The 21,394-nt window shown below is 43.8% G+C and overlaps 2 protein-coding genes and 1 pseudogene across 6 annotated transcripts in view; 1 reads left to right on the plus strand and 2 right to left on the minus strand.

Annotated features, from left to right (window-relative positions):
- The window catches only part of fnbp1b (formin binding protein 1b), a gene marked incomplete at its 3' end in the record, with an annotated part of 122,776 nt that overhangs the window by 29,246 nt on the left and 72,136 nt on the right, over positions 1-21,394 (plus strand). For 3 of the 4 annotated variants that reach the window (XM_083642145.1, XM_083642144.1, XM_083642147.1), the window contains exons 1-2: positions 13,439-13,571; positions 14,324-14,439. In XM_083642145.1, the coding sequence (XP_083498271.1) occupies positions 13,530-13,571; positions 14,324-14,439 (158 nt within the window). In that variant the 5' untranslated portion in view covers positions 13,439-13,529. Of the gene's footprint in view, positions 1-13,438; positions 13,572-14,323; positions 14,440-21,394 lie in introns of those variants that run through there. The other variant, XM_083642146.1, reaches the window with a different exon arrangement.
- On the minus strand, positions 5,034-5,608 carry LOC310781552 (CD63 antigen-like; the record flags this gene model as incomplete). Its single annotated transcript, XM_083642187.1, has 2 exons — positions 5,034-5,265; positions 5,352-5,608. The coding sequence occupies 2 exons, from the start codon at positions 5,606-5,608 to the stop codon at positions 5,034-5,036; spliced, it is 489 nt and encodes a 162-aa protein (XP_083498313.1).
- On the minus strand, positions 8,307-9,165 carry LOC310781553 (CD63 antigen pseudogene; annotated as a pseudogene). Its single transcript has one exon. The product of its transcript is annotated as a CD63 antigen pseudogene (transcript).

A 21,394-nucleotide genomic window follows, 5' to 3' on the forward strand; every position in this document is an offset into this window, starting at 1 on the left:
TTTCTGGGTGTCGTCACGCTGATTCGTCCTATAGCTAGAAAACTTAGTAAAAACCTGTTACACTGAAACCAGCTCACTGATCTTCCACAAGGGCACCGCCTAACAGAGTGATGTAGACGTTTCTTTTTGACTTCCATAAATGAGTCCACCGCCCTTCTGGTCACTGTGACTCATTGCAGTGTTCATCTTTGTTGGTATTGGTAATCTTTGTTAGTGTGACTTTATCATAGGAAGTTGAGCCAAAGACCACAGCTGGTGAAAGCTGGTGCTGTAGATGATTGGCTAAGAACAAATGGCCCCTCCCCCAGGCCCCACTAGTTTGCCAGTTTGGTCATCATAAGTTGTAAAATTGTTCAAGTGTGCAAATATCTCTCTTGTGACCACAGAACCTCAAAGACAAGTACAAATTAATTCCTGCTTTAATGCTTATTGTGCATTTTATGGTCTATTAGAGTTTTTTTTATTGTATTATTAGAGTGTTTTGCTAGGGACTGTATAGCTATGTGCATGTATTTTCTAAAAGCCTAACCAGGGACACGGGCTGCAAATGAGCTATGAGTAGAAGTCTTAGATAGATACACTGCATTGGTTGCACTTTATATAAATGTAGCAATTGTCCCTGTCAAATAATAATATAATAATAATAATAAATGAATAAAAATAAAGATTCAAAATTGAGCTTCAAATGACTTGTTTTCAGCTTCTGGCAGTGATCTCCCTCCATGCAAAACTATGTCTAATGGCTGCTATTTCTGAATACTGTCTCTCACTTGCTTTCAGAAAAACCACCATATCTGATTGACTATTTCTTGTTATGACTGTGTCCGTGTGTGTGTGTCCGTGTGTGTGTGTGTGTGTGTGTGTGTGTGTGTGTGTATGTGTGTCTGTGTGTGTGTGTGTGTGTGTATGTGTGTGTGTGTGTGTGTGTGTGTGTGTGTGTGTGTGTGTCTGTGTGTGTGTGTGTGTGTCTGTGTGTGTGTGTGTGTGTGTCTGTGTGTGTGTGTGTGTGTGTGTGTCTGTGTGTTTGTGTGTGTGTGTGTGTGTGTGTGAGTGAGTGAGTGCATTGCAAGTTGGTGCATGATCGAGCGTGCGGTCATATGTGTTGCTGCTGTTGTTACCCAAAGGATGGCCCTCACTTTAAACATCTTAACAAATTAATATGCGATGTTTCCTATTGCTATTTCCCGTTCATTCCCCTCAGTCACCGAGAGAAAGCGCTCCCTTGCTCTTCTTCTCTTGCTCTTGATGTATTGGCATATCGATTTCTCGCCGTGGTCCTCAGAGCAGCGAGCTGATCTCAGAGAAACGGATCTCTGCAGAGGTGTCGGGCCGGGCTGTGATAAAACAAGACGTGTCCAGAGGAGCATTTCTCCTGGAGGTTTACTACAGCAACACATTTGTGCTGGTAATATCACCAGCCTTTCTGGAGTAGGCCTATCCGCTTTACTGAAACCCACCACTTTAAAGAGGGATCCTTTGAGTCTGGCAGGGAACTCAATGATTTGATTAACTTGCCTTTTTATCTTCCCCAAAAAAGCGAGGTGATCATGTCAATAGTTTCTCTTTACATGAAGTATTGTCTGTCTTCTTCCGAGGCCCTTCATCATGAAGGTGTGCTTGCAGGTGCATTATTATGCAGAACGTGTCTCTCTCTTCCTGCTAGATTTGTGGGCTGGCTGCATGCTGAGTTGAGATGAAAAAGTAACTTCAGCAGATCCCAGGAGAGCTGCTGCTGCTGTGGCAGAGATGTGTTTTGTCATGGCTTTGTTTGGGTCATTATGCTTAATTGTTTGCTCAAAGATCATCTTCTCAGTCATAACTCATTTGCTGAGTGAGTGTAGCTCCTGTCACCCTCGCTAGTGATTAACAGGAGAGCAATCGCTCTCTGCTACCCCCTGTGGTGAAAAAGAAGAAGAAGAAGAAGAAGAACAGTAGAAGAACTGGAAGCCAGGTAGTTTGACTGCTCAAAATGCAGAGGGATGCATTTGATGTCAAGCATCAGAAGATGATGCCCAGATTTTCTGTCAGTGAGAAATACACAGACTGTTCACGATACTAATATATTTTACAGTTCATTTTCCTTATATTGTGTAATCGTTTTAGATGCATAAGAAAGACATTAGGCTGGAAACTTGCAGACTTCAAAAACAAAAAAGGAACATTACATTTGTCAATACCCTGATAGAAATATGCCGGAACATGTGAGATTTACATTTCACAATTTTGAAAGAATACTTGAGTATCCCAAATAATAACTGAATATTGTAACTGAATGGCGATCAGTGTCATCTTCATTCTATATTTTCACTGCACTGAGTCTGTGGAGGGCCCACACACAGCAGCTCTCTGGTGGCTCATGTGATTGTCAGAATCTGCCTAGCAAATCTGTCTGTGCTTAATTGGAAAGCAGAAACAATTGTGCCGGTGCAGCTGGGAGGTAATGCAGAGGAGAACCATTGGCCAGATCATTAAATGTGATCGTTACGGGACAGGCGGGATTAATATCAGTCTGCATCTGCCTGCCCTGGTCTGCACCAGGCTCAACAATATAGCATCATGCTACTGGTCTGCACCAGGCTCAACAATATAGCATCATGCTACTGTCCTGCACCAGGCTCAACAATATAGCATCATGCTACTGTCCTGCACCAGGCTCAACAATATAGCATCATGCTACTGTCCTGCACCAGACTCAACAATATAGCATCATGCTACTGTCTTGCACCAGACTCAACAATATAGCATCATGCTACTGTCCTGCACCAGGCTCAACAATATAGCATCATGCTACTGTCCTGCACCAGACTCAACAATATAGCATCATGCTACTGTCCTGCACCAGACTCAACAATATAGCATCATGCTACTGTCCTGCACCAGACTCAACAATATAGCATCATGCTACTGGTCTGCACCAGGCTCAACAATATAGCATCATGCTACTGTCCTGCACCAGACTCAACAATATAGCATCATGCTACTGGTCTGCACCAGGCTCAACAATATAGCATCATGCTACTGTCATGCACCAGGCTCAACAATATAGCATCATGCTACTGTCCTGCACCAGACTCAACAATATAGCATCATGCTACTGGTCTGCACCAGGCTCAACAATATAGTATCATGCTACTGTCCTGCACCAGACTCAACAATATAGCATCATGCTACTGGTCTACACCAGACTCAACAATATAGCATCATGCTACTGTCCTGCACCAGGCTCAACAATATAGCATCATGCTACTGTCCTGCACCAGACTCAACAATATAGCATCATGCTACTGTCCTGCACCAGGCTCAACAATATAGCATCATGCTACTGTCCTGCATCAGGCTCAACAATATAGCATCATGCTACTGTCCTGCACCAGGCTCAACAATATAGCATCATGCTACTGTCCTGCACCAGGCTCAACAATATAGCATCATGCTACTGGTCTACACCAGGCTCAACAATATAGCATCATGCTACTGGTCTGCACCAGGCTCAACAATATAGCATCATGCTACTGGTCTACACCAGGCTCAACAATATAGCATCATGCTACTGTCCTGCACCAGGCTCAACAATATAGCATCATGCTACTGGTCTACACCAGGCTCAACAATATAGCATCATGCTACTGGTCTACACCAGACTCAACAATATAGCATCATGCTACTGGTCTACACCAGGCTCAACAATATAGCATCATGCTACTGACCTACACCAGGCTCAACAATATAGCATCATGCTACTGGTCTGCACCAGGCTCAACAATATAGCATCATGCTACTGGTCTACACCAGACTCAACAATATAGCATCATGCTACTGGTCTGCACCAGGCTCAACAATATAGCATCATGCTACTAGTCTGCACCAGGCTCAACAATATAGCATCATGCTACTGCGCTGCTGCTCTGACAGCACTGAGTTAAAGTAGGGGTGGGCGATATGGCAAAAATATCATATATCCACGATCTTATCACGATTCGTTTTCATGTTGGTTAAAGACTATTTTGCAAGTTACTGAACAGTAATTAGGGCCGAGCGATATGGACCAAAAATCACATGTGTATTTTTAGGCTGAATGGTGATACATATCTTGGTATTTTGTACGAAGTGCGCTAAATGTTCTGTTGTAAGTCAAAGCTACATGTGAGAAGCACTGTTAATGTGGATATATAATGACTAAATGGGTAAACGCAAAATAAAACCGGTAAGCTCAGAAAATTACATCCCTTCACTGTAATGCAGCCTTTAAGACAACACTTATACCATATCACGATATTACGATCTCAAAAGTCTAAGACGATAGTCTAGTCTCTGAAATGTGCCGTTCCAAAGCGATTACATGGAGCGCTCAGCCCCGCTCAGCGTGAAGCGTCTCAAACAAATTTCACTCTGGAGGGTGGTTCCAAAATGTGTCGTTTCCTAAGCGCGAATTCGCCGTCGCCGTCTAAAAGGGAGGCACTAACGATAAAATAATTCCCCGTTTCCATAGGAAACCGTCCTCGTGTAAAGTGCCCCTAAGACAAATTCCTCGTATGTAACTTGCATACTGTGGCAATAAAAGTGATTCTGATTCTGATTCTGATTCTGATGACATCACACCTGCCCAAGTGACATCACAGTTGAGCAAAACACCCTGTAAGAATTTATTTGGGGCACATTTTTTTTTATTGTTTAGTCTTTAATAAAAATAGAAACAGGAAACCAGCAAAACAAAAAAACAGCATCAAAACAGATCCAAGTCCAACATCTCTAACAGCTAAACAGCATAAAGATGTTACAATTCCTCACAACCAACAAGAAAACAAAACAAAAGTAGATGTTGATCTCTCCTACAGCTAAATCCATCGTTCTGCAGTCCTAAATACATATCTAGGTAGTGAGTGATGTTGAGTTATGACATTATATACGTTATTATTGTTCTGTGAAATATGAGATATACATCTTAAAGGTTTCTAAATGAAGCTCTCAATCAACATGACCGTGAACAGCCAACTCCCACTCAGGTGTGAGCGGGATCACATGACTTCATAGACTCAGGCGTGAGCGGGATCACATGACTTCATAGACTCAGGCGTGAGCGGGATCACGACTTCGTAGCCGACGCGGATGCCTCTCATCAGGCAGCAGGCAAACACAATGCCCATCATCTGCAGGAAAGCAATGAGGAGAGCTGCGACTATAATCCACTGAACATTCTTCTTCAGTAACGCCTCCACAGCGTCCTGACAGCCGTCCTGGTACACTTTGCTGCCATCCGTCATGGCCCTGAGTCCACAGTTTGTAGTGACGTTCATACACAGAGATCCCATCGGTGCTGAACTCTTTCCAGTCAGAGGAACTGTTCACCCCACAACGTGGTGATCATGCAGTAGTTCTCCTTCCAGGCACCACAGCTTCCAAAGAAGGCAACAAGGAAGATCACCACACCCACTATGATGAGGACAAGCGGAGCCAAGGAGGCTGATGCAGCGTGGATCATGAAGGTGCTGTGGATAGCCATCTGAAGCAATATTCCCACGATGATCAGCGCCAGGCCACATATCCAGAAGATGAAGTTGAAGAAGAAAAGCAGGAACTTGACACATTTAATTCGCCTCTCTACACCCATGGTTGATGAAGATCGATGTCCTTTTGAAGAAAACTCAGAAGTTCACAGTCTTATGTCCCATTTATGACATCACTAATGACATCACAACTGCTCGAGTGACATCACTAATGACATCACAGTTGCTCGAGTGACATCACTTATGACATCGCTAATGACATCACAGTTGCTCGAGTGACATCACTTATGACATCGCTAATGACATCACAGTTGCTCGAGTGACATCACAGTTGCTCGCCCAAATTACATCACAGTTGCAACTGTGCGCCATCAGGCATGACATCACAACTGCTCGAGTGACATCACTTATCTTATTACATCCCAGTTGCTCAAGTGACACCACTGATGACATCATACCTGCCCAAGTGACATCACAGTTGGGCAAAACACCCTGTAAGAATTTATATGGGGCAAAACATTTTTTTTTTATTGTTTAGTCTTTAATAAAAATAGAAACAGGGAACCAGCAAGACAAAAAAAATCAGCATCAAAACAGATCTAAGTCCAACATCTCTAACAGCATGAGCTAAACCACATAATCTCAGCAAAATATGTTACGATTCCTCACAACCAACAAGAAAACAAAGTAGATGTTGATCTCCCCTACAGCTAAATCCATCCTTCTGCAGTCTTAAATACATATATCTAGGTAGTGATGTTGTTGAGTTATGACATCATATACTGTACGTTATTGTTCTGTGAAATATGAGCTATACATCTTAAAGGTTTCTAAATGAAGCTCTCAATCAACATGACCGTGAACAGCCAAGTCCCACTCAGGCGTGAGCGGGATCACATGACTTCATAGACTCAGGCGTGAGCGGGATCACATGACTTCATAGACTCAGGCGTGAGCGGGATCACATGACTCCGTAGACTCAGGCGTGAGCGGGATCACATGACTTCGTAGACTCAGGCGTGAGCGGGATCACATGACTTCATAGACTCAGGCGTGAGCGGGATCACATGACTCCGTAGACTCAGGCGTGAGCGGGATCACATGACTTCGTAGACTCAGGCGTGAGCGGGATCACATGACTTCATAGACTCAGGCGTGAGCGGGATCACATGACTTCGTAGACTCAGGCGTGAGCGGGATCACATGACTTCATAGACTCAGGCGTGAGCGGGATCACATGACTTCGTAGACTCAGGCGTGAGCGGGATCACATGACTTCGTAGACTCAGGCGTGATCAGGATCACGACTTCGTAGACTCGGGTGTGAGCGGGATCACATGACTTCGTAGACTCGGGCGTGAGCGGGATCACGACTTCGTAGACTCGGGTGTGAGCGGGATCACATGACTTCGTAGACTCAGGCGTGATCAGGATCACGACTTCGTAGACTCGGGTGTGAGCGGGATCACATGACTTCGTAGACTCGGGCGTGAGCGGGATCACGACTTCGTAGCCGACGCGGATGCCTCTCATCAGGCAGCAGGCAAACACAATGCCCATTATCTGGAGGTAAGCAATGAGGAGAGCTGCGACTGTAATCGGTGACACGGTCCTGGGGAAGATGATCACCGCCAGGGCACATATCCAGAAGATGAAGTTGAAGAAGAAAAGCAGGAACTTGACACATTTCATTCCCCTCTCTACACCCATGGTTGATGAAGATCGATGTCCTTTTGAAGAAAACTCAGAAGTTCACAGTCTTATGTCCCATTTATGACATCACTAATGACATCACAACTGCTCGAGTGACATCACTTATCTTATTACATCCCAGTTGCTCAAGTGACACCACTGATGACATCACAGTTGGGCAAAACACCCTGTAAGAATTTATATGGGGCACATTTTTTTTATTGTTTAGTCTTTAATAAAAATAGAAACAGGGAACCAGCAAGACAAAAAAAATCAGCATCAAAACAGATCCAAGTCCAACATCTCTAACAGCATGAGCTAAACCACATAATCTCAGCAAAATATGTTACGATTCCTCACAACCAACAAGAAAACAAACAAAGTAGATGTTGATCTCTCCTACAGCTAAATCCATCCTTCTGCAGTCTTAAATACATCTAGGTAGTGATGTTGTTGAGTTATGACATTGTATACGTTATTATTGTTCTGTGAAATAGGAGATATACATCTTAAAGGTTTCTAAATGAAGCTCTCAATCAACATGACCGTGAACAGCCAAGTCCCACTCAGGCGTGAGCGGGATCACATGACTCCGTAGACTCAGGCGTGAGCGGGATCACATGACTTCATAGACTCAGGCGTGAGCGGGATCACATGACTCCGTAGACTCAGGCGTGAGCGGGATCACATGACTTCATAGACTCAGGCGTGAGCGGGATCACATGACTTCATAGACTCAGGCGTGAGCGGGATCACATGACTTCATAGACTCAGGCGTGAGCGGGATCACATGACTTCATAGACTCAGGTGTGAGCGGGATCACATGACTTCATAGACTCAGGCGTGAGCGGGATCACATGACTTCATAGACTCAGGCGTGAGCGGGATCACATGACTTCATAGACTCAGGCGTGAGCGGGATCACATGACTTCATAGACTCAGGTGTGAGCGGGATCACATGACTTCATAGACTCAGGCGTGAGCGGGATCACATGACTTCATAGACTCAGGCGTGAGCGGGATCACATGACTTCATAGACTCAGGCGTGAGCGGGATCACATGACTCCGTAGACTCAGGCGTGAGCGGGATCACATGACTTCATAGACTCAGGCGTGAGCGGGATCACATGACTCCGTAGACTCAGGCGTGAGCGGGATCACGACTTCATAGACTCGGGCGTGAGCGGGATCACATGACTCCGTAGACTCAGGTGTGAGCGGGATCACGACTTCGTAGCCGACGCGGATGCCTCTCATCAGGCAGCAGGCAAACACAATGCCCATCATCTGCAGGAAAGCAATGAGGAGAGCTGCGACTATAATCCACTGAACATTCTTCTTCAGTAACGCCTCCACAGCGTCCTGACAGCCGTCCTGGTACACTTTGCTGCCATCCGTCATGGCCCTGAGTCCACAGTTTGTAGTGACGTTCATACAGCAGGAGTCCGGCACAGAGATCCCATCGGTGCTGAACTCTTTCCAGTCAGAGGAACTGTTCACCCCGCAGCATTTCAAACCCTCCTGCAGTTCATCCACAGTCCTCCTGAATCCATCCGTGCCATCGTTGTAGTGCTTCATCATCACGTCAGTGACACGGTCCTGGAGAAGAACTGTGAGTTTGTCTCTGAAGACGTATCCAGCAATGGCTGCTCCCATCTCAATGATGATCATCAGGGAGAGGAGGATAGAAAACGTGGTGATCATGCAGTAGTTCTCCTTCCAGGCACCACAGCAGCCAAAGAAGGCAACGAGGAAGATCACCACACCCACTATGATGAGGACAAGCGGAGCCAAGGAGGCTGATGCAGCGTGGATCATGAAGGTGCTGTGGATAGCCATCTGAAGCAATATTCCCACGATGATCAGCGCCAGGCCACATATCCAGATGATGAAGTTGAAGAAGAAAAGCAGGAACTTGACCCATTTCATTCCCCTCTCTACACCCATGGTTGATGAAGATCGATGTCCTTTTGAAGAAAACTGGGGTTCACAGTCTTATGTCCCTGCTCGAAGTGACATCACTAATGACATCACAGTTGCTCGTGTATGCACGAGATGACATCACAACTGCCCAAATGACATCACAGTTGCAACTGTGCGCCATCGTGCATGACATCACAACTGCTCGAGTGACATCACTTATCTTATGACATCCCAGTTGCTCGAGTGACACCACTGATGACCTCACACCTGCCCAAGTGACATCACAGTTGAGCAAAACACCCTGTAAGAATTTATATGGGGCACATTTTTTTTATTGTTTAGTCTTTAACAAAAATAGAAACAGGAAACCAGCAAAACAAAAAAACAGCATCAAAACAGATCCAAGTCCAACATCTCTAACAGCATGAGCTAAACAGCATAAAGATGTTACAATTCCTCACAACCAACAAGAAAACAAAAAAAAGTAGATGTTGATCTCCTACAGCTAAATCCATCCTTCTGCAGTCCTAAATACATAATATATCTAGGTAGTGATGTTGTTGAGTTACAGTATCACGATCTATTGCCCAGCCCTAAGTTAAAGCACTGTATAGGGCTGCAGGACAGGTCAGTAGGCCCAGACAAACAAATCTGACCTGGAATCGTAGCTAAATCATGTAGCATTAGTCGAGATTAAAAGTGCATTAAAAATACACTGTAATCTCCATCACAAGTTGGGAAGGGTGAGAGGTCAGGAGGCTGATCCTTAAGCAAGTATGTATTTGTTTTCTGGCAGCCTACATATAGTTCGTACCTTTGTTCTCCGTTTGAAGCCCTTTCTCATTTCCTGTATTAAAAAAAAGTGTTTCGCTACACTGCTCTATTTATTTTCCCTTCATGTCCTTATTATAATGGTACACGACGCGCTGCAGCGTATGGGATGTGTCCTGAAATAACAAGCAGAGCAGCGCTGGTTCCTCTCCAGAAGGGAGTATATCGCCCCCGCCCCCCTTTACCCCCCCTCCTGCAGGAATGAGGTCAGGGGTCAAAGTTCACAGCTGACAGCATGGAAGTGGGCCCAGAGCAGGAGCTGGAGGTAGTCGTATGCGCTACAGGGGCCACAGGAGGGAGGTTTGACAAAGACCCTCATTGATGTTTTGAAACGTTAACACATGACTGTTTGACTCAAATGCGAAAGAATAACTCGCACTGTGTCACTCGCATACAATTAATATAATAATTGTTGTAATTGTGATGCATTAGATATTGGTGAATAAAGTTGAAACACTATTGATGCACACATGTTACGGTAGCTAGAAGTCTAGATGCAGTTTTCTTAAGTTCAAATTTCCACTAGGAATTAATCACGGAGATGAATGTCAACTATCAAATGAAATATCGTTTTTTTTATCAGGAGAGACTCCAGAGATTTGGTCCAAAGTCAACTGGAGCACACAGATTTAAGGCAGCAAACTTTATTACAAGATTTTCCTTTGGACGCCAGGTGCGTCATGAAGACACACCTGGCCAGAAGACCCGGAGCCAACAGTCTCCCTGTGTTTGACAGCTTACTTTGATGTTTTTCCTCACTCTACTTCTTCATCATTTATTCATTTGTACTTTCCTAGCTGGAGAGTTGCCCTGTTGATGAATTTTCCCTTTTAGTGGACGAGCCGCTCCTTCTATCTGCTGCTCACTAAGATTCACCAGTTCACAATGAGTCATCATATCATGTATCTGTGACTTTACTTTATATGAGTTCAGAGTGAGTCATGCTGTGACTTTATAGATATTTGGGGCTTTTCCTGGAGCAGAAGGGCCTTTTTGGGGGTGACTACACAAGACAGTAAAGCTTAATTTATACTTATTATAAAGTGTCGCTCAGCACATGGTCGCAGACGAAAAAGAAAGTGTCGCTCATGGTGTTGCATTTATACTTCAGTGAATGTTCGCCTCGGTTCAACGGTCACGTGACACTCGAACGCTATAAGCAGACAGCCAAGAGAAGAGAGGGAATGCACAGTGAAACCACCTCGGAGGCAATATGTAACGTACTTGGCTGCAGCCGCATATAAACGACACACAACTACACAACTCACCTCCTCTCTCTCTGGGAAATTGGTCACAATGTTCTTTGTGATTTTCACAAAGTCATACATTAAGGACATGCTGATAAAAATAGCAGGGGCACGTTCATTTCATTTCAATCGAGTGAAAACCAAAACAAGGAAGTCAAGCGCGTGCCGTCTATATAGCCAATCAGACTTGCGCGACACATCGTGACGTAGTCAGCGACACTAGACATTTCACCAGGTAGCAGACACTGCTCGCCGACACTTGAAAGTGTCGACTCAAGTCCTCATTTCTGTCGGCGACCGTTTCAAAAGTGTCGGCAGCCGAAGCATAAATTGGGCTTAAGGATGATCGGTCCACGTTAAGACTGAACTTATGGAGAAATGTGTTTTTAAAGCACCACAAGTTTCAGACTTAAAAGTAATTTCAATGTAAAAATGTGGGACTTTAACTTTGAAACTCTCTCAAATTTGATACAGTAAAAATGCTTGATTTGGGGTTCGTGTGCAGTCAGGGTTATCCCGAAAACAGCCAGACCAGTCAGTGTCATTTTCTTTCTCTTGCAACCCAAAATCAAAGAATAGAGTAAGGTGTGTGTGTGTGTGTGTGGGCGGGGGGGGGGGGGGGGGTTGGGGGTCTAAACCTCTTTGGGGGGTGCCAAATATTGCCAACAATGCAGGCTAATGCTTCACCAATGTGCCCCCCCTCAATTTAATCTCCTCCCCTGTAATCCCGCCTCTGTGCTCATCATCTCCACTCCTCTCAGCCCCCTCCCTCTGTTTCCCCTCAGTATCCTGCTCTTCCATCCTACAAGCCCCCTCCCTCTGTTTCCCCTCCCCTGCTCTTCCATCCTGTGTATCCCACCTTACGCCTGATGGAGCATTTGTTTGCTTGAGTGCTGGGAGGCAGCCATGGCCTCAGCTGCATAGTGTGTCTGAGAGTGTGTACATGTGAGAGTGTGTGTGTGTGTGTCTGAGTGTGTGTGCGTGTCTGAGTGTGTGTGTGTGTGTGTGTGTGTGTGTGTGTGTGTGTGAGTGTGTGTCGGTGCTGCATCGCTTCCTCTCCTGCTCTCTGGGATTTATCGCTGCTTCCCGACAATCAGGACCTGCTCTCTGCTGCTGCTGTACGGCGTCTCTCCGTTGGTGTGGGAGCAGGTCAATGGGCGTACTCTTCCCCCCTAACCCAGGTGCACGCTCTCAGTAAAGCGGGTGCAGCAGCAGGGATCTCAGGCTCCTGCTCCGGGGTTGGATACCTGGGAAATGGTCTTCTGGAGATAGTACCGTTCTAACCTAACCCCCGGTGTGCCTGCTGTCCCACTTTGGAGAGGGAAGTGTTGGATTGGACATTGTTTTGGATTTGGATGTTGGAAAAAAAAGGCTGCATATTCCACATTGAGAGCGCCTGGATAAGATGATGCAAAAAAGGGTAATGTGACTTGTCTTTGTTATGTGGAGGAACGTGTGCTGGAGGTCTTTTGTGCATGTCAGTGGATGGTGTCTGGGTGCGGTGACGTGTGCCGCTGGCACTGATGCCAGTCCGTTCTGGTCCGGCGCGCGTATTTTGCATGAGACCTTCAACAACAATGGCTGCCGTCCAGTGTTAATGAACTCAATTGTGTGAATACATTTGATTACTCAAATGGGCACACAGACAGTGGCCAGACAAAGAGCTCGTCCTTTGGGGGGGATGAAGACAAGAGAAAGTAGAGCAGCGCATCATCGTATGGAAACCAGAACAAAAGTAGGTCAGAGTGAGAGGAGTGAGAGGAGTGAGAGGAGTGAGAGGGAAAAACAAAGACACAAGTGAAAATGTTAGGGAGTGAGTGTGGAGCATCTTTGAGTGACTGTTTTGTTTGATCTCTGAGTGGATTTCCGATGAGCGATTGCTCATTGAAACTGAGTAACAATGCAGATCTGGAAAGTCCCGTTCACTGAAAGCACACTGCATTGTTGAATGCTGAATTGTTGAATGATGAATCATATATAATGTGAATACAATAGTATTCAGAAGGCACTTCAAAGCTTTTATGATACTTAATTATTTATGCAACCTGATGTGGTTCAGTGTTGATTTTATGCACGTTGTTCTTGCTACAATGAAAGACTAGCCTGCTCTCTCAGCAAACGGAAAAATCACCAAGGTGCTAAGCAGCAATGTAGAACCTTTCTTTACCACAACCGCTTCCTGTACCTTTTAAGCTCTATAGCGAAATGTGTTCGGCAGCACAGAGATGCAAAATAGTCTAGTGAAACACAGGCTTAGACAGTCAGTCGCTTCACAGACACTCTGTTGGATTCGAAGAGCTGTTTGTTAGATTTCAGGAAGACTCCAGAAATGGTAGAGGAGAGGATGGGGGACTGTTGGAGCGCCACCAAGGTCATTTTCTGTTTCATAAATCGTAGTTGCAGTTTTACCAAAGCTGTCATATTCATCGACATAGTTTGGAAATACTGTCGTCCGCTAGCCTATTATTATTATTATGTGTGTGTAAAATGTTCCTTGATATCTCTGCTGAAATGCTCCATTGTCTGTCGTGCAGGACATCCGCTCTGACTTTTCTGAATGTTAGTTATAGGGAAACCATCCATCACAAGATTTCACCTCAAATGGCACCTTGGTGTTCACCTCAGAAGTCAGCTGTATTTGGTCTAAATTTCTTAGACCAGTGATTTCTCAAGTACCACCACAGAAATGACCACCTTATGACAGGAGGAGAGGGAGTGAGCCCCGCGTACCACCAGTGGTACCCATACCAAACTTAATGTATCTTATCATTGTACGGTATTTGATTCAATGAGAAAGTTGAGGTGAGCTTGTTGTGAAATAGTTTGGTAAAGATGCCAGAAGGGTATTCACATATCATTTATATATACAGTAATTACGCTTTTTTGGGAATATATTCTGATTTGATTTCTTTCATCTTTTTTTTTCACGATCGATTGATACTACTGACCCTTTGAATAATCTAATCAGTATGGCTTTTTCTTCCCAGCTTTATTGCGTTTTTATCCTTTTGATAATGGTGTGTCTGTGTATGTACTGTATATATATGTCATCACTATCAACAAAGATGTCAATCAATCAATCAATCAATCAATCAATCTTTCTTTCTCGTTTGTTGTTTGCAGGATCAGTTTGACAACTTGGAGAAGCACACACAGTGGGGCATCGAGTTTGTTGAGAAGTACAGCAAATTTGTCAAGGAGCGGTCAGAGATTGAAACCAGCTATGCAAAACAAATTAGGTGAGTAGTACTCAAGCTGACCACACCCATTATACCCTGTCAGTGGCGTGCCTGACCAAGTTGGTGCCCTAGGCAAGATTTTTGCTGGTGCCCCCCCCCCCCTCCCCCCTCCCCCAAAGAAAATATAATAAAAATTATATCGCAGCTAATCCAGCACTGCAGTGCAGGCTCAAAATCGCCCTTCCCCAGTGGCGCTGGAAGTACTTTTAGGTAGGGGGTGCTGTAAGGAAGGGTCTCTCGGTGCTGCCCGCGAGGGCAGCGCCGAAGAAAATTTTACGTTTTTTGGACTTTCATCCATATTTAGAAGAATATTTAATTTTAAATTAACATTAGGATTATACTGTTGTGATGTCATTATTCAGTATCTTCTCCTTTTCTCACTCACTTTCATGTAAGCACCTGCTCTCCCTTTAGTCGTTTTACACTACAACAGACAGAAACACAGGCATAAACACTGAACTTATTATTATTATTATGGAAAACCAGATTATGATGAAAATCAAACACTTTTGAAGAGAGAGCGTATGAAATAAGATTAGAGCTGGGAAGCACAAACTGTTTTTTAATGCATCTTGTTGGTGGTATAAACACAAGACAGCCAAATCCAACCATTTCGAAAATCCATTTCTTGCCACCAGGGGGTGCTGCAGCACCCTCAGCACCTACCTTCCAGCTCCCTTCCCCCACTCTGGGAAAAAGCTCCGAGCAGGTAGAAGGGGGCGCGGCCGCACAGTGGGTGGGGTGGTATGGATTAGGGACCATGGTGAAAGTGCTGCAGCCCGGGCAGCCAGAAAGCCAGAATTAGAAAAATGATTTCACTATTATTTAAAGACTTAAGACGTTGTTCTTCTTATTTTTGTCTACTATTGTAAAATAATAGTAGGCCTATTATCATGAAAAAGTATTTGTAAAAAAAAAAAAAAAAAAAAACTTTTTTTTTTCTTCCCCCTCTCTGGCGCCCCTAACGGCTCAAGCGCCCTTAGCATTTGCCTAGTTCGCCTAATGGACGGCACGCCACTGTACCCTGTGATGGGAGAGATGCAGAAGGCATGGGTTTGTTCCACTTCCTGTCTGACCCTGACCTCTGACCTCACTGTGGAGGAGGCGATCGAAAAAGACCGTTTCCCCTACAGGGATCAATAAAGTATTGCATTAATAGAGTAGCAGGGCTGCAACTAATTGATTATTTTCATTGTCGATTTTCATCTGTCGATTATTTTCTCCATTAATCGATCAGTTGATTGGTCTATAAAATGTCAGAAAATTGTGAAAAATGTCAATCAGTGTTTCCCAAAGCCCGAATGAGGTCCTCAAATGTCTTGTTTTGTCTACAATCCAAATATATTCAGTTTCCCGAAATTCCCGTCTGAGGAGTAAAGAAACCAGTCAAAAACCACTTAAACTGTTTAATCGATTATCAAAATAGGTGGCGATTAATTTAATACTTGTCAACTAATTGATTAATCGGTGCAGCATTATAAGGAGAGCATAAACAAATCGTATTGTCACTCTTGAGGGAAGGGTGATTGCTTTATCCAAGTATAGAGCTACATTACATAAACAGGCTGAAGTTGCCTGAAGCAGAAGTCTACTCTGCTCTGCCCTCCATCTTTCTCTCTGTTTTGGTCTCTCTCCCTCTCCCTCTCTCTCTCTCTCTCTCTCTCTCTCTCTCTCTCTGTCTCTCTCTCCCTCTCTCGCTCTCTCTCTCTCTCTCTCTCTCTGTCTCTCTCTGTCTCTCTCTCCCTCTCTCGCTCTCTCTCTCTCTCTCTCTGTCTCTCTCTCTCTGTCTCTCTCTGTCTCTCTCTCTCACTCTGTCTCTCTCTCTCTCTCTCTCTGTCTCTCTCTCTCTCTCTCTCTCTCTCTCTCTGTCTCTCGTGCATGGCGGGCTGTGTGTTTCTGTCACTCGTGTGTCTGCTTCAGGCGAGAGGAAGTCAGCTTGTGGGGGGAGGGGGGTGGAGCTTGCGTTTCCATAGAGATGAGGTATCAGCATTATATCAACCCTAGTTCTGACCCACATTTTTTCCCTCCAACCACAGTTGCTGGCCCCGCCCCCACCTCCATTCCCTCCGCACGTTCACTCTTGTATTGGTGCAGCCAGTGATTGACAGACAGAGATGGCAGGTCCTTTCCTGAGGGGAGGGCCGGGGGTTAGGGGACCCAAACAACAACAACAACAACAACAACAACAACAACCCCCCCAATCCAAAATCCCCATCCTTAGTTAGCAAGATGGCTAATACTCTTATGTATTGACCCCAAGCCCCCATTTCATACTGACTAACCAATATCGATCCGCTATTGACACAGCGACCCCCTCTACCAGATCCTCTACAGCTCACACCACTGTTTGAAGATCAAGTCAGCTTTACTATTGAGATAATAGGACTAGCTGTGTGTGTGTTTACTGTTTAGTCATAAGTATGGCATGTCGTAGTTCAATCCAAACAGACTGAATCAAAAAAAGACAGAAGCTGAGGTGGAGAATAGGTCTAAATGTTTATTTCTGCAGACAAGCTTTTTATACCAGTGTGCTGTCCTAAACAGTATCAAGATAAGCATTAAGCAGTTATAAAGTACCAGTGTGCTGTAGGGCATTCACAGACTAGTCGACTAGTCGACTAGTCGACTAGTAAAACCACTAGTCGACACTGTGCTTAGTAGTCGACTAGTCGTTTTAGCAAAAAAAAAAAAAAAAAAAAAAAATTTTTTTTTTTTTTTTTTTTTATATCTTTAAGAAAGAACATACATGGACTATCATATCCCATATCCCCCACAAAGAACATCAAAACACAACAAAACAAAACAAGAAAACTGCATAAGATACACAATAATCCAAGAACAAACAAGACTATTGGACAAACAACCAAACAAAAACAATGCATTCAAAGTAAATACATAGATCTTGCCCTGTTGGCAGCTAGGAAATGCATAGCTTTAAATTGGAAAGCATCCAATCCCCCAGCTGTAGTTCACTGGTGGAATGAACTCTCAAGCTACCATATGTTGGATAACATTTACTACAAGAGCAAAGGCAGATTCTTAGACATCCCCAAAATATGGCAACCACATACAGAGTTTGACTTTAAGAACTTTTTACCCCAGTGTCATTAGGCTTATCAGTAGCCTGTACTACGAAGCTAGTTTAATGCCTTATCCGAGTAAGTTTGAGTTTAAACCTGGTTTAGCCGTACTACAAAGCAAGTTAACTTTCAATCACCATGGCAACTGACGCTGCAAAGCTAACCTGGTCGCGACCAGGTTAGCTTCAGAGGATAAGATCAAAATCCATGACAGACCCATATAATCGGCTCTCTGGAGTCACTCACCGTTCATATAAGATCGCCATATGAAAAATAGATTGCAGTCAACTGAGAATATAACAAGAAAAACATTTGTGGCTCTGTAGGCTACATAATTAAATTAAGCCTACTTACCACTTTATGTCTTAACAGCTCAACGATGCGTGGAGAAATATGATCACTATTAATCACCGCCGCGCATATCATGAACGGACCCTCAAATGGAGTGAGGGTGATATTCTCCTACATGCCAGAAAATCCGCATCGTCTCAATTCAGTTCAGCAGTTTTCTCTTTTATAGTAGGCTATTAGGCTTTATACTAGGCTATTTTATATATGAATTATTCGATCAGTGCAACCACACACATGAGTGATAGAGATAATTATTCATTGAGCATGCGTTTCTAAATCTATGGTCTAAATAGGCTTACAGATTGTGGAAATGTATAGACTGAGATTACATTTGTTGCTGCTGTATCAATGTATGCAGCTGTATCAGACAGAAATCGCTGATCGAAGTAAATCAAATGACTGATGTGAATACAAGCTGCTGCTTTAGACAGCCCTTCAGCAGACTATCCAACGCGGATTTTCATTCTGACATTAAATCGCGGATACATTAAATATCCGCTAAAACTCTGATCATGCACTGCGCTTTCATGGAACGAGGAAATGGGTGTGGAAATTGGTGTGGGCGTGGATCAACTCAGCTGTTCATAATGTGATTGGCTAGTGCACCTCTTTCGCGTGGACGCGCGCCTGTGCACGAGCGAAAAACGTGCGCGTGCACAGGCAGATCCCAGGTCCACTTACCTAGTAAAAAACCAGCGTCGTAGTATCAGTTAACTAGATAGCTTTGATCCTGTTCAGTCAAACCAGATCAAAGGGACTTATCGCGGATCTGTTAAACTAGTTTCGTAGTACAGGGCTCAGGATAGGAGCTGAATGCATTGTTTTTGTTTGGTTGTTTGTCCAATAGTCTTGTTTGTTCTTGGATTATTGTGTATCTTATGCAGTTTTCTTGTTTTGTTTTGTTGTGTTTTGATGTTCTTTGTGGGGGATATGGGATATGATATTCCATGTATGTCGTGTAAATACCTCATGTTCTTTCTTAAAGATTAAAAAAAAAAAAAAAAAAAAAAAATTTTTTTTTTTTTTTTTATTAATTTTTTTTTAAAAACGGTTAGTCGACTAGTCGACTACCTTTAGGGACGACTAGTCGACTAGTAAAATTCACTAGTCGTGAATGCCCTAGTGTGCTGTCCTAAACAGTATCAAGATAAGCATTAAGCAGTTATAAAGTACCAGTGTGCTGTCCTAAACAGTATCAAGATAAGCATTAAGCAGTTATAAAGTACCAGTGTGCTGTCCTAAACAGTATCAAGATAAGCATTAAGCAGTTATAAAGTACCAGTGTGCTGTCCTAAACAGTATCAAGATAAGCATTAAGCAGTTATAAAGTACCAGTGTGCTGTCCTAAACAGTATCAAGATAAGCATTAAGCAGTTATAAAGTACCAGTGTGCTGTCCTAAACAGTATCAAGATAAGCATTAAGCAGTTATAAAGTACCAGTGTGCTGTCCTAAACAGTATCAAGATAAGCATTAAGCAGTTATAAAGATATCAGACAAACTTGCAGACATACAAAATCAGGGCCCTATGACATTTCCCCCCCCTAAATTCTATTTTTTCCAAAATTATTTTAATATATATATATTTTTTTCTGTTTTAATATTTCTCAACTTTGATTGGCTTCACTGTTGTCTTGCTCTGTCGAAACCTTTGCCAAAACAGAACTTCAGGAACATATTTTTTAAATTTGTTATTCTGGCTACCTGCCAATTCTCTATTATTCTCTATTTACGTCTGATTTACACGTCTTACATAATATGCAGTCACAGATGTACACTTGAGCACACACAGATACAGCATCATCTAATGAGTGAGCATCTGTGTACTGTAGTACAGTGTGTTTGACAAAGGAGTGGATGATGGGGATAGATAGCCTCATCCAGCCATGTTATTGAACCTCAGGCTCCACAGATGGTGCAGATGTTTTCATTCACTTTGCCATCTCCAACTGTAACTCCTATCTAGTAGCCTGACACACGCACACACACACACACACACACACACACACACACACACACACACACACACACACACACACACACACACACACACACACACGCACCCATGCACACACGCATGCATATGGACACTTGTTAGACAAGGCTAACATAAGGAGATTGGGATTTGCAGAGAGGATATCCTGTGTCATGTTATATCCTGTGGTTATTCAGTTTTCGTGCGTTTCCACCACAATGTGCAGCTTTGTTACACTGCGGCTCGCCAACTTCACTCATTAAATCAGCTTTAATCCAGCAGGCCAGGCACGCTCAACCCCAAAGAAACGCAGCGCTGTTTTTAGCGCTAATACGCTAAGGAATTGGCCTTTATAGTCTCCTTGTCACTCATCTGGGATGTTGGGAGAGTATCTATCATCATCACCTAACTGTTAGGTGATGATGATAGATACTCTCCAGTATAGACTGGACGAATGAGAGGAGAGTATCTATTATCACCTACAGTATAGACTGGACCAATGAGAGGAGAGTATCACTGGACCAATGAGAGGAGAGTATCTCATCACCTACAGTATAGAGTATAGACTGGGCCAATGAGAGGAGAGTATCTATCATCACCTACAGTATAGACTGGGCCAATGAGGGGAGAGTATCTATCATCACCTACAGTATAGACTGGGCCAATGAGAGGAGAGTATCTATCATCACCTACAGTATAGACTGGGCCAATGAGGGGAGAGTATCTATCATCACCTACAGTATAGACTGGGCCAATGAGAGGAGAGTATCTATCATCACCTACAGTATAGACTGGGCCAATGAGAGGAGAGTATCTATCATCACCTACAGTATAGACTGGGCCAATGAGAGGAGAGTATATATCATCACCTACAGTATAGACTGGGCCAATGAGGGTAGAGTGTCTATCATCACCTACAGTATAGACTGGGCCAATGAGAGGAGAGTATCTATCATCACCTACAGTATAGACTGGGCCAATGAGAGGAGAGTATCTATCATCACCTACAGTATAGACTGGGCCAATGAGAGGAGAGTATATATCATCACCTACAGTATAGACTGGGCCAATGAGAGGAGAGTATCTATCATCACCTACAGTATAGACTGGGCCAATGAGAGGAGAGTATATATCATCACCTACAGTATAGACTGGGCCAATGAGAGGAGAGTATATATCATCACCTACAGTATAGACTGGGCCAATGAGAGGAGAGTATATCTATCATCACCTACAGTATAGACTGGGCCAATGAGAGGAGAGTATCTATCATCACCTACAGTATAGACTGGGCCAATGAGAGGAGAGTATATCTATCATCACCTACAGTATAGACTGGGTCAATGAGAGGAGAGTATCTATCATCACCTACAGTATAGACTGGGCCAATGAGGGGAGAGTATCTATCATCACCTACCGTATAGACTGGACCAATGAGAGGAGAGTATCTATCATCACCTACAGTATAGACTGGGCCAATGAGAGGAGAGTATCTATCATCACCTACAGTATAGACTGGGCCAATGAGAGGAGAGTATATATCATCACCT

Source organism: Poromitra crassiceps, assembly GCF_964638095.1.
Source record: "Poromitra crassiceps genome assembly, chromosome: 8".
NCBI classification, from domain to species: Eukaryota; Metazoa; Chordata; class Actinopteri; order Beryciformes; family Melamphaidae; genus Poromitra; species Poromitra crassiceps.